This window comes from Triturus cristatus, chromosome 2_2 (assembly GCF_964204655.1).
Source record: "Triturus cristatus chromosome 2_2, aTriCri1.1, whole genome shotgun sequence".
Lineage (NCBI taxonomy): Eukaryota > Metazoa > Chordata > Amphibia > Caudata > Salamandridae > Triturus > Triturus cristatus.
The window spans coordinates 524,670,019-524,683,505 of record NC_140582.1 but is presented as its reverse complement, the minus strand read 5'-3'; the positions used below and the strand labels follow the sequence as shown (position 1 = coordinate 524,683,505).

The window sequence follows — 13,487 nt, the reverse complement described above, 5'->3', positions numbered from 1 at the left end:
TACACATCTCAATCTAAATCGCGGTGCCGCGATTTATTCAAAAGTAAAAAAAAAATGGGAAACGTTTTTTTCTATTTCTTTACTTTTGAAGCAATCGTGGCACCGTGCTTTAGCTTGAGATGTTTACAGCCAAAGCACGAGTGCCGTGATTGAAAGCAAAGTAAACAAGCAGTTGAGAAGGGATACCAGGCAAACACAAACAGCTGTTTTCAAGCACTCGTGCTTGTGCTGGCATCTACCTTGCGGAAGCGAGCAGTGGCGCTCGGGCCATCTATTTTCCATTAGCGCGCGTGCGCTGCTGCGCGCTCCCGCAAGGTGGATGCCAGCACAAGCACGAGTGCTTGAAAAGAGCTGACCAATTTCTTAAGGTCATCTCCTAGAGCAGCGCATGCGCGCTGCCTAGGCGTACCCTAAAAAGGACCAGGCAGAACATCACATCGACTACTCAGTTCTCACTACTTATCACTTCGGAAAATAGGCTGATATATTTTGTTCTGTTCAGGAGCCATTGAACACCAAGGAGGGAATATACCAGCGCACAGCAAAAAAATCACTTCACCCACAGATCTCATCAGGACTGTACATTGTGATGATATAACTCCCTCTTCACAATCTCACAAGTTCTTTCACTGGTAACACAGTCATATTTTATCCATCTACCATGACCTTATTTGGGATAATTGTGTTTGTTGGCCGTATCGCTGTTGTGTTGCATTAGCAATCTGGGGGTGCCCCCAACTATCCAATCCCATTACCATGCACTTACGTACAATCTTGTGAAGGCTTAACTAATGTAAACCATAAAAATGACAATCGCTGCAGGACAATACCCAATTTTAATTCTGATGAGTGATGGTATACATAAAATTGAATTGATCACCTTGCAGACGTTATCTGCCATTTAGTGACTTCCCCAAATATACAGCTGCCTAGTTTCAATCCAAGTCAAGCTCATTCGTCAAGAATTATAATCAATGCATTCTAGTGATTAAAACGTGTACTCAGGCCACATTAAAATGATACACAGACAAAATGCCTTTATAAACTAAGAATCACCTTCGATCATCACTTTTGTGATGCTGAAAACATTGACAGTTATCAGAAATCAGAAGCAATATATCTCGTATATTATGTATGCCAAGTTTGCAGACAATTCCCTGCACTCAGATGCTATTACTCAAACAGGTGTCTTCAAAGATAAAAGGTCAACATTCATCCCTAAAAGATCTAAGAATGTGTTTACATACCCATGGCAGTAATGACCAATTATATACATCAACTTGTGTTGTAAAATCTAGCTCTTTGGAGTTGTACAACTTGGTGAATTACCGTTTCCTAATGTTCCAAACCCTTTTTGAAACGCCACATTCTGGCATAATTGTGCATGTGGTGTCAAGGCAAGCCACATCATGACATCACATATCTACGTAAGTAATTTTAGAAGTTTTTGGTTTGTTAGAAGCCTTTTATACTCCTCTAATTCAGATTTAATCTCCAATTTCTTCTTAAAAGTGGTGATGAATACCACTGTTTAAATTTGGTCTCTTTTTGTTAGACATCTTTTGCCATTGTATCGGAGATGCATTTTGCTGCATGTATTATGAGTACTAACCCATCGATAGTACATTTCTCAAAATAGGAGGTAATATAGCAGATACCTTAGTTCATTGTTGACCTAAAGATCCGACTGGGACACTTTGATCAATAAATATTCAGACATGAAAGCACCATATGTAGGGACACTAATTTGTTGTCTCTTCGAGTCATTTAAACTCTTCCATCTAGTAGGCTTGTCAAGTTCTTTTTTTAACACTACCTTCCCACAAAAGTAGAGTAGGTGCCACAGCTTCTGCTATTGTCTTTTCTGAAAATACTACGCAGTTTTCATCACTCATACTGAAACCAATGTATCAGCCAACCAGTGACAATGGCACAAGGATGTTAGAAGAAATCTTGTGGGACAATATTCCCTGAAAACCACTACAAAGCGGAACCGTTGCTGTCGCCAAAAAATAGACTAAACATACAGATTAAAGGTACTGGCCTAATTCATCCTCCAAAAAGGGATATAAACTCCTTTTTCTGAATATTAATAATGAGACCTGTTCTACGTAATGTTTGGAATATACTCTGAGATTGGTTGAAAGTTTTTATACATACTTAGCTGACGTATTGTAAGGGTTTTGATGTTCTGCTTGGTGCTACTAGGCCCAAGATATATGTTATTGTTTTGGGTTATGTGAGCTTTCCCTCCCAACATGGCTATGATATTGGGCAATTGTAGAGATGTTTGGTGGTGTTTCATTGCAGTTGGAGGACTAACATCCTTGTTGTCATGGCGATCTCTCACCATGACCCGATGTATCTAGATGCACAGTGCCTTCATGATGCACCTTGACTTCAAGTGTGCGATTACTTCAGAACGTTTGAAACTACCAACACAGAGGGAGACAATAAATCTTCTCTCTTTTTTGATGTTAAGGAGCTAGATTTCACAATTACACATGGATAGGTATCATAACCTTTTCACTCACAACAGTGATGGCAGTAGGTAAACTCATTGTGATCAACAGGAAGATTTATATGAGAATTGTGTTTCTGTTCTCTCAGTTGTATCCTTCTTGAACTGTGTATGTTTTTCGGACCAAAAGGATGTACAGCCACATTATGTTTTTTAGGGAATTGGTCATTACTACCGTGTTTATGTAAATACATTCTCTGATCATCTAGGGGCGTATGTTGATTTTTATAATCCTTAAAGACTAATTTATGCAATATAATATTTCTGCTTTCTGACAATTGTCTTTTACTGTTTTCAGCAGCGCAACGTTGTAGGTGCTACATAAATTTTGGTTATGTGTTACTGGTGAAATAACTTGTGATTTTCGTAGGAGGAGATATACTATCATAACATAGTACCCATATAAGATGATCTGTGGGTGAAGTGAGTGGCACTTCTAAGTGTCCTCATAAAAGGAAATTTCATAGGCCAATTCCAATTTTTGTTGTGTGCTGTCACATTCTGTAGTCCGTAGCGGCTGCTTCCAATTGGGAGTAGTAGGGCAGGGGCGGGGCGCTTTGCGGAAACAAAATGGAAACAAAAAAGCACTCACCTGGTCCGGCTAGCCGGCTTTCCTTTGCCCTCTTCTTCCTGTCTCCGCCGGCAGCAGGAAGCAGCAGAAAGCGCCCTGGGCCCCCATAGCCAATCACAACACTGCAATGAAGCGTTGTGATTGGTCTGAGCGCTGAACCACAATACTCAGACGGGGACTGGGAGGCTTTGTTTGCATGTTCCTCACAGGCTGTGTAAAGCAAGCCTGATGAGGAAGATGCAAATTGCCCAGGACTGTTTGGCTGTACTGAGAAGGCCAGACAAGCAGTCATGCGCACTTAAGGAGTGCAAACCACTCCTCGCCCTGCTCTGGCTAGCCCCGCCCCACCCCGAAAGCCGCTGACTTAAATAGGAAAAATAAAATGATAATAGCTATACATTATTATCATTTTATTTTTCCTTATGATCAGTGGGGCGACACTCCTCTGCCTTAGCGGAGGAACCGCCACTGTCTATAGTCTTCACTGGATACTGAACAAAATATATGAGCCTAAATTTTAGTTGGAAGGAGTAAATATTTATTATTTCAGGCTCAGTTGTATTTTTGGGGGGATTTTGACTTTTGTAATATTCCAACATGATTTTAGTAGTGGGACTTTCTCACATGCAGTGTTCTGCTTGCTTCTTTTTTGTTTGAATTTATAATTATTTTCGGAGGATGGATTAGGCTAGTACCTCTTACGCATGTGTGTGCATTCTAAAACACTAGACAACCCCCAAAAATCAATCTGCACAATACTCAAGCAGTAACTCCTCACAGTAAATTAATGAGTTATGGTGTCAGCTGGATAGCAAACCAGACAGTGTGCCGTCCTACACCAAATAAAACTTGATTTTTCTCCTTATAAATTTTATATAACCCACCTTACATATTTTAGAAAATGTTTAAAGTGAGCTCTGAAAGTCAATGGGAATGATAGACAATCAGTAGTGAATTGTAAATATACTGATTATATTGAAATATATTTGGTTCATTATTCTGTCTATTTTGTAAGGCCTCAATGGCATGGATATTCCTCCTTAAAACGCAGGACAATATGATGTCATATATTTACTTCAAGACAATAGAAATTCTGAACATTAGTGAGGCGGACTAGCATGATGGCCTTTATTTTTAACCCTATAGATGCTTCCAAACAAGAGTACATGCTTACTGTTTTGGCTTTCCATTTCCTCCTCTTTATGGATGAGGGACAGTGTGTTAAATATCCTGAACGAGAATTTAACAATGACAATTAGTAAGACATTAAGAAATATAGTAGATATGCCAGTGTGAGTAGTCGTAGTTTAAAATCTGTCTCTGCTTTAGAATTAGGCAAAAATCTAAATTCTCTGACCTTCTGCCTCCTTATAAATACCAGAAAAGCATGGAGTAGTCAAATAACTTGATGATTATGTGTGCCTGTTCTGAAGTTCACAATAATTATATTGTTTGTGTTATTTTCTTTTGCAGGCGTTGGAGAGTGAATTTGTATCATGCCAGCTTCACCAATGGATTGATCTCATTTTTGGATACAAACAGCAAGGGCCAGAAGCTGTCCGCGCTCTTAATATATTTTATTACCTGACCTATGAAGGCGCAGTCAATCTGAGCTCCATAACAGATCCTATGTTGCGAGAGGTTGGTTTTTTGTTGTAAACTTTGAAAATATCCTCCATCCTTTCAAGGGGGTCTTTTAATAGTCCATACTTGTACAATGTTGTTAGCAATCATCCGTATTCAGTTGCTACTCTCTATAGTTGGTAGTTGAAGAATCCTAAATGAATTCAGGCTTGTGGTCTAATGGTTAAGCCATAAAGTTTATAGCTTGTCTACGTTTTGCTAAGGTTTGGTAGGTCCAATGGACTTATCATGCTAACTATATCTGCCAGACTTGCTCTTAAAGGTGCTTATCAACTTAAAGGGCTGTAAATGATTTAGGGACTGTGACCAGCCTGATAGCTAGCGAGCCAGGCTTTTCATATTAAGAAATGGCACACATTGTGACTTTCGCTCTGCATGGTAGGTAATGTGAATTCTTATTGCAAGCAGAAGTTACTTGCTTTCCCATTTAGATTCATTTGGGCAGAGGAATGAAGAGAAGCCTCCATTTTGTTATTTAAACATTCTATTATTGCAGCAGCATGCCAAACAATATTGTCGCTAGATCAATGCTTATTCACATATAAACAATCGATATCACCAACATATGAGCAGGAGTCCAAGATCATAGTTTTAGGATCTGCAAGCACTAGGGAGTAGGGGGCTGAAGCTAGTGGACGTTTGTGTTTTTCAGTTGACGTGTTGTCACTGATGCTTGAGTCAGTGTGAAAGTGCAGGATTCAACCCCCTTTTTGTAGCTAACCAAAATGAGCTGGGTGTTTCTGAAAGGAGAGATTTCAAACATGTCCACATATGTTGAATCTCTGTTAGGACTAATATCTTCTTTGGAAAATATTTGGAAGAAAGGAAATCTTGCGTTTAAACTGTTGTTAAATTCAAAGAACCAAAACCTCAATTGTCAAGAAAATCGCTCTCTAAGTGAAAATAAAATGAGAGTTTTAGGTAGACTGTCACTGACCAACCTGGGAGTTTTGTTCTTGTTTATATGGAATTCATTTGCATGCAGCGTTCTAGTGGACTAACCCAAGTTGGCATAGAGAAGAGTTCGGCAAGGAAGGGCCTTTCCTGCTCAGAACCCCGGTTGTGCAGTGCACTATTCTTAAAACAACTGGATGCATCTTGATTTTCATGTATATGTGGTCACCTGCTTGTCCCATGATTTGTTTTCTTGTCCATGATGGGGACATTCAACTTTAGGAAAATCAATACACTGTACAGGATCACTTAGAAGCTGAATGCTGGAATGCACAGCTAGATGACCATGGAGAGCAAAGGATGCTACATCTGTACATCACACTTGTCTTCCCTTCAGAGTGCAAGATGTAACGCGGTGTAACAAATTCAAGTGAGGTGCAACAACAGACTTCAATTTCCTCATCATGACCATACCACAGTAACATTACTAGAGCACACCTGTACTAAAATGATTCAATCACCAGTTGAGCCTAAAGCAATAAGCTTAGTTAGTGTGTATTTATTGAGTTTCCAATCGAAGTGAAGCGGGTCAAACCTTTTCCGTCCCTTTTTTATACTGTTTTAGTTTCTGTGCCCCATCCTCCGCCAAAGCTATAACTTTTAGTTTAGTATCCAGTGGTGGAACAAGCAATGACTTTAAAAGCTACATTCTGGAGACAAGCCAACAACAGGACAGTCGTCTATGTCAAAGGCTAGTCGCAGGTGTCCTATCCTTTTCATTGCTTCATCCGGAACTCTCTATTACAAGGTATTTAGTACCTTAGCTTTTGTCCTCCCATTCGACCTGACATAACCCTCCTGTTATACTAAAAAATATATAAGAGGCTGCTGTGTTTCCATGAAAAGCTGGGAGGATTCAAAAATAGCAAAATGGAACAGATTCTGGGAGACCCTCTTCACTCATGAGTTGTAGCTACCTTCCAGGTGATATTCCGACTCCCACGGGCAAGGTTAGGAACCAACGTTTTGTAATGAACAGGGAGCTGCCCTTGGTCTTTCAGATCACTCGAGTAACTGCGACTTGATTTGTGCCTTTTGGGGTAATAAGAAAAATTCTCCCTCTGTTTCCTTTGGAGTTCAGTGTCCACGAACGTGGTTTTTCCGGATTCACGAAGTAGCTAATTTCGTTACTTCTGGGGAAATTTAGGACTACATTCCCAATCGATTAGGTTTCAAAACATGTCAACTCACAGACATTAAGAGAAGGTATTTATATAGCATTCACAAATACTGGTAAATTACATACATACAATAACGCATACGGTGCTCCAAATTAGTGGAATAGGTGCAGCACAGTTATTCTGTGGATAAAACCATCCGGTAAATCCAAGAACCATCTTGAGCTAAAAAGTGCTTGCTTTCACAGCCCCAATATTAGTGATCTGTGAGCATTCAGAGTCCTAAATGCAAACAACATTTTAACAGTGGTTATCCAAGTGAGACATTCTCATGTTGAACCTGCTTTCTTACCTTAAGTGCTTCCAACAGAAAAACTTCAGATTTGTTAGTGTTAACGTTTAGCAAAGTTTTACACTGCCATAAGTTGATGAATTGTAGATGAGACACACATTTAGTAACTCTGTCTCTGCTTTCAGCATGGGCCATACGTCTTTACTATCGTTATGTAACGTAACTAAGCAAGCAGATAACATCCATGAAAGGTTGTAGGTAAAAGGTTTTACATAAATAACTGCGCAGTGTATGTCAGCTGGTCGATGACTGCAGGGCCCGTTCTTCATCCTATTGCAAGTGATGCCTGTAGTCATCCATGAAAGCAGTTCACTTGGCAACATAACGCATGTATAATAGTAGTTGCACCACAAATGTGTCTACCTCTGTGGAAAATTAGCCATTGGCTGTCCATCATTGGAGGCTTGATCTATAAGCTTACTCTTTTCATTGACAAAAATATTAATTAAATTATTTTGTAATTCGAGTTTTGCCATGATTATTATTGAATACCATACCTTAAGTTAGGCCACTATTTTAGAAGAATAGGTTAGAGTGGTCCATGTGAAAAACATCCATTGTGAATTTCTTAGACCCCTGTAATATGCCTTATTCCTTAGTAGGTTGGTTGTTGAATGACGGCTCATAAGTGCAGTGTTCTTGTCTGTACACAGTTATTCAATAAAGATATGATGACTTTTGATGATTTTTATTTTAGGTTATTCAAACTTTACAAAGAAATTCTAACTTGCATGCATTGATTGACTTAACGTTTTGTGAATCATACAGGGTGCATATTATTTAGAGAGTGCTCCTGTGTTGTGGCATGGTCCTTTAGTATCTAGGCAATCAATATATAAGTTTTCTAAATGTTGATTTGTGTTGTGTTTAGGAAACCTAAACCACAGACTTCTGATGCAAGTCATTGTTCTACAAAGAGGGAAAAATATTTTTATTAGGGCTAGCGTTGCCACACATTTACCTGTTGGAAACTATGATAATAATTGATAATCATGTGCGGCCTCTCCCTCTTCTGTTATATAAAAATATGATGAGTCCTGCAAAAGCACATTGTATAGGTGTGCGTGACTTCTATTTGCTTTCCTGCTTCATTTACAAGAGTCATCTCCATCCGGCGATTTTTCACACTGTTTTGCTGAAGCCAATCTTGAAGATGTTGAGGACAGATTGTCTCTCCTTGGGGCTAGAGAAAAAATGGAATGTTGGCCTTTTTCCTTACAGTTGCAAGTATAGACAAGCAGAATCAAAAGTCAGTTGCAGGTGTCCTCTAATAATCAGGACACAGGGTGCTAAATATAACTAAGTCAGTTTCTCAAACCTCCTTGCCTCTCAGTGGTAATTGGGTTGAGCAGCCACAGCCTGTCTCAAAGGAGGTGTTGTGAAGGGTGAGCCTGGACATACTAATTCAGTGTTATCACAAATTCAATGAATTTATAATATGCAGTTATGTTATTTTATATTAACAAAAAACTTCAGTTCCGGTAGATCCATAAATAGTGTACCGTTCAAAAAAGCAATAAATTACATGACACAAATCAAGTCAAAGTCAAAAATTGTTTATTTCGATAGCAAGAATCATGAAAGCATCAGACCAACTTTTATAAAAATAAACAATGTACCGATAAAATTACCATAGAAAAGCGTAGTAAATACATAATATTTGATCGATCGGGACCTAATGACACATTATCCATCATGATAAAAAAAAATTTTTGCTAAAAACATACGGAAATAAAAAAAACGTTTATGGTTAAAAGAGTAAAACCCGATGTACCTTATATAAGTAACAGTGCATTGATGTTAATTCAAGCAATATATGATCATTCGCCTTGTGCTGCAGTATGTTCCTCATGAGGCTTGTAACATGAAATTAGGTCACCCTTCGTAAAGCTTTATGCCTGACTATCCAGGCGTAACTCAAAAATATGGCCACTCCACAAACAAAGAGGGTTCTCGCATCAGATTTTAGAATGCGCAAAGCAGTTTGATGATCCAGGGTACCTAGTTTGGTGTTAACCATCTAGACCTTGCCTTTTTGTATGCTGGACAGGCAAACATTAAATGGACGATACTCTCCTTCGGTGCCCTACAGCAAGGACTGCCTTCTGTTGTCTTTTTTCGGGGGGTGCCATTTAGCAGTCAGTGCATGGACCGGAACCGACCCAAATCTGAATTGGCTGTGCAGCGCCCTGTCTCTTGGTATCTGGATTGTGTCCAAATATGGTTCAAGGCTTCTACATTGTTTGTGCTGGAAAAATTCTTCCGTTAGCCTTCCCACATTTGGATTGCTAAGATCCCTAGCATCAATCCAGTCCCAATAAGTAAGTTTGAGCTCAGCCTTGCTTGGGGGATTTTGGTTGTCCCAGCAATCCTTAAGGCCGAGAGTTGTCATTAATTTCTTAACATTAGACATCCACTTAACCTCATGGTTATCATCTAGACTCATGACTTCTGTGAGTGCTTTGGCATAGTTCTTAAGTTCAGTGGTCCCCCTAAGGCGAGCCCAGAAAAGCAGCGGGCGTAGTTTAGCAATATCGCTGAATGAGCGTCTGACCATATCATACATCAAGGGAGTTAGTGGGACATTCTGGGGTAGCATGGCCAGTTCCTTCAAAAACTTGTGCTCTGACCTGCAGATCTCATTGACGTTGTCAAATCCACATAGCTCAGCCCCATAGAGTGCCAAGCTAACTGCCTTTGCGTCATAGACCGTGAGGGCCGGGGCAGTTGGCCTGCTTTGTGAGGAACAATGTTCTTTGCTTAGTGCCCCGACCGCACGTTTGTGGCTCAAGAGCATTTTATCAAGGTGGGACCTCCATTGCATTTTTTCCCTGATAAACGGATTCCAAGATAGGTAAACGTGCTGACTCTCTCCGAATGTGTCCCATCAAGGTTGAGATTATTTCTGAAAGATTTGTGGGGGTTGAGTGTCATAAACTTGGTCTTAGAAGTATTTATGACCAACCCCCGGGAGTTACAAAAAGATTGAAACCTATTCAGTAGTTTCTGTAGCCCAGATGGGGTCTTGGAGATCAGCAGTGTGTCACCCGCAAACAGGAGAGTAGGTACCTTATCACCCGCCAGGACCGGGGCATCAGCTGGACCGTCTTGCAAGAAACTAACCACCCCGTTCACATATAAGGAGAACAGGGTGGGTGCCATCACACAGCCCTGGCGTACTCCCCGGTTTACTGGAATCCTTTCCGTCAAGTGGCTTTGGGACCCCCATCTCACTTGTGCATAATTGCCCTCATGGAGAAGAATTAAGTTGAGGATTGGCGGAGGGATGCCCAAGTCTCCTAATATTTTCCACAACTTTTTCCTAGGGACCAGGTCAAAGGCAGTCCTTAAGTCTATAAAGGCAAGGTAAAGCTGCCTCTGCCGATCACAACGACTTTCCAGTATATCAGGAGAAGCCTGAAGACCTGATCCACCGTTCACGTATTGGCCCTAAACCCCGCCTGATACTGGAAGAGGATATCTTCATCCTCAGCCCAAGATTGGATCCTCTGCAGCAGGACCCTGCCGACTAACTTCTGGATTGCGTCAATCAAACTGATTGGCCTGTAATTGTCAGGGTCCTCTCTGGCTCCCTTCTTGTAAATCAGGACCACCTCCACCCCTTCCATGATTCTGGTACTGGGCAACCATTGGAGATAGAATTAATTAGCAGTAAAATGTAACATGCCAAGTTTCGGGGGTCTGCAAGAAGCTATCTATCATACTTATGGCAGTTTCTATTTGTGCCAGCGAGAGGAGTTCGCTGTTACTACCATCAGAGGGAGTAAGGGGATAAACACACAACTCTTCCAATCAACAGTCATTGGACCCGGAGTAAAGTTTCCCAAAGTGGTCATACCAATCTTGGGGCGAGATATGGTTGGGGATATGATCTGAATCCCTCTTGCCTGCCCGTCTAACAAGATTCCAGAAGAGATTGGTATCCCTTGCTGTGCTAGCATCCTTTAGATCCTGCCAACGCTTCTCGTCCCATTTCAGCTTTGCTTGAAGCAAAGCCACTCTGTAGTCTTTCCTTGCAATTTTGATCATAGGGCAGTTCTTACTTCTAATTGCTGTGGCTAAAGCTTGTCTCTTAAGTCCACAGTCCTTAGTGAACCATGTCTGGCTGCTCTTTGGTTGTATGCCAGGTTTATTGTGTTTGCTATTTGCTTGAAAATATACACTAATCTGTTCGATTGTACTTAAGTAAATTGTAGGGACATTTATAAGCCCATCTAGGCTTGTCATTGCCTCCTGTAACTCTAGAATGTTCTTACTTCGTACTTGCCTAATTCCATCTATTTTTAAGTTTTGTTCAGCAACCTTGGGCCATTTGAGGAACCTTCTGTAATTTGAGGGGACCCCCTCTTTAGTCGACAATGGTGTGTGAGTACTCAAAGGAGGACAGGAGGGGGCCAATGGGATCTTCATGGTCACACAGAGGGGGGTTATGGTCACTGTCCGTTGTATTGCCCACTACCATGTCTCTACCATTCCCCCATAGTCGTACTTCTAATAAGACATAGTCAATGCGGGAAGGGCAGCTGGGTCTGTTGTATGTTCCCCTGGACATCTGATGTGGTTCTATAATTTACTGCCCTTAGGCCAAATTCCAGAGTAAGTGCGTTAAGTTGAATCGCTATCTGCGACCATCTTTTGACAGGGGGTAAGCTTAGTTGGGGGGACAGACCCATCTTCTGTCGTCTTCCTCAACACCAAGCATGTCCTCTGATCTCAGAGGCTCAAGGGTGCAATTAAAATCTCCTGCAACCACAACTCTAGAGTGTGACAAACAGCTAGAAAAACCTTGTTCCAATAATGTGATAATAGGTGAAGGTTTGCCCCTGGAGCCCCCTTATATAAACATTGAATAAATCAAGCATTTCACCCCCCATTGGACCCTTGATAGTGAGCCTCATGATGTCAGGACTCCCACTTTGTTGTTCGATGATTCTGCAACCCAAGGCGATGTTAATCCAGACATTTAACCCTCCTGAGGGGCGCCCTTTCCCTGTGGTAATAGCAGGTAAGTGGAAACAGCTGTAGCCCGATTTATATAGAGGACCCAAACTCCAGGTTTCTTGGGAAGCACAAATGCCAAAGCCCTCTATCACGTTGTTCCAGTGTGGCAATGACAATTTCTTGCTAAGCCCGGCAACATTCCAAGAGATGATCCATAGCTGATGTAAAGAAGTTGGGTCATGAATTGAGTCTCTCCTAGAGATGTATTGGCGAGGAGAGACAGGGGCTGGTGGCGAAACAGGGAGATCAGATGCTATTGAGGGGTTAACCGCATAGGCTCTTATGGTTTCCATTTGTTGACGGTTTTGGGTAATAGATTCAAAGCTATTTGTGAGTGGCTTTGGGCCAATGCAAAAGATTGAGTTGTTTTGGGGGTTGTATTTAGTTGTAGGAAGGATGACGGGCAATTTCTGGTGTAAGTGTGATTCGCTTTGCAGTCAATCGATGGCTTCTAATGGAGTCCCTCCGCTTGGGGCCCTCGATGGATGTTTATCATGTAACCTGGCTACTGATGTAATAGGAATTCGCCTAAACTGTATAGCTGAGGAGCCTGGGGGGCAGGTACGGTACTCCAATGTGAGGAGATTTTCAGCCAGATCGGTCTTAATCAGGGTAAGCTTGATGCAGTCCAGAGGTTGAGTAGGGGACGTGCATCTCCGAGCCCTGATATCTTCTTGTAACGTGGCGAATCCAATGTATTGATTTGTTAATTAAAGAGTCTTCGTTTTCATAGCCACCCACTAGATCCAACTTGGGGACGTTGACCATGAAGACTTTTTGCGCCTGTGGAAGGGGGGAAAGTGGGGGGGGGGGTATTGCTAAGGAACTCGTCTGACTTTTTGTATAAGGACTTTTAGCTAATGGTAAACTGGATGGTCTAATGCAGTTTTGAGGGGGCTTGGTTCTGATGATTGGCTTTAAGATTATCAGCCTGTTTCGGCTTTGTGATTATTAGAACCTGCTTAGGTGTTGCTGAGGGGGTCAAAGAAGGTCTGTTTTCCATTGGGCCTCTTTCTTTATAAGAGGGTAAGCAAGTTAGGTGAACCTGTAGGCATTGTTCATACAGGGGATATGCAGGTTGCTTGTGCTTCTGGGGTGTGTCCTTTGGGGATAGGAGTCTTACTGTGATGATAAGCTCTTCAATCAAATTTCTCATGATTCCTATCTCTGACCTTAGGGAGCTAACGAGCTGAAATATGTCATAGCAACCAAAACAGTCCCTGATACAATTGTAATTCAGAACACAGTACCTTGTTCAGTTTCAGGTTTTTCTACCGTGCAGCTCAAAAGATGGATGAAAGGGAG

General features: G+C 41.3%; 1 protein-coding gene across 3 annotated transcripts in view; it reads left to right on the top strand.

The window, feature by feature from the left end:
• LRBA (LPS responsive beige-like anchor protein) overlaps positions 1-13,487 on the top strand; it is a 2,426,603-nt gene that overhangs the window by 2,059,313 nt on the left and 353,803 nt on the right. For all 3 annotated transcript variants that reach the window (XM_085641653.1, XM_085641654.1, XM_085641652.1), the window contains exon 48: positions 4,566-4,733. In XM_085641653.1, coding sequence (XP_085497779.1) covers positions 4,566-4,733 — 168 coding nt within the window. The remainder of the gene's footprint in view (positions 1-4,565; positions 4,734-13,487) is intronic.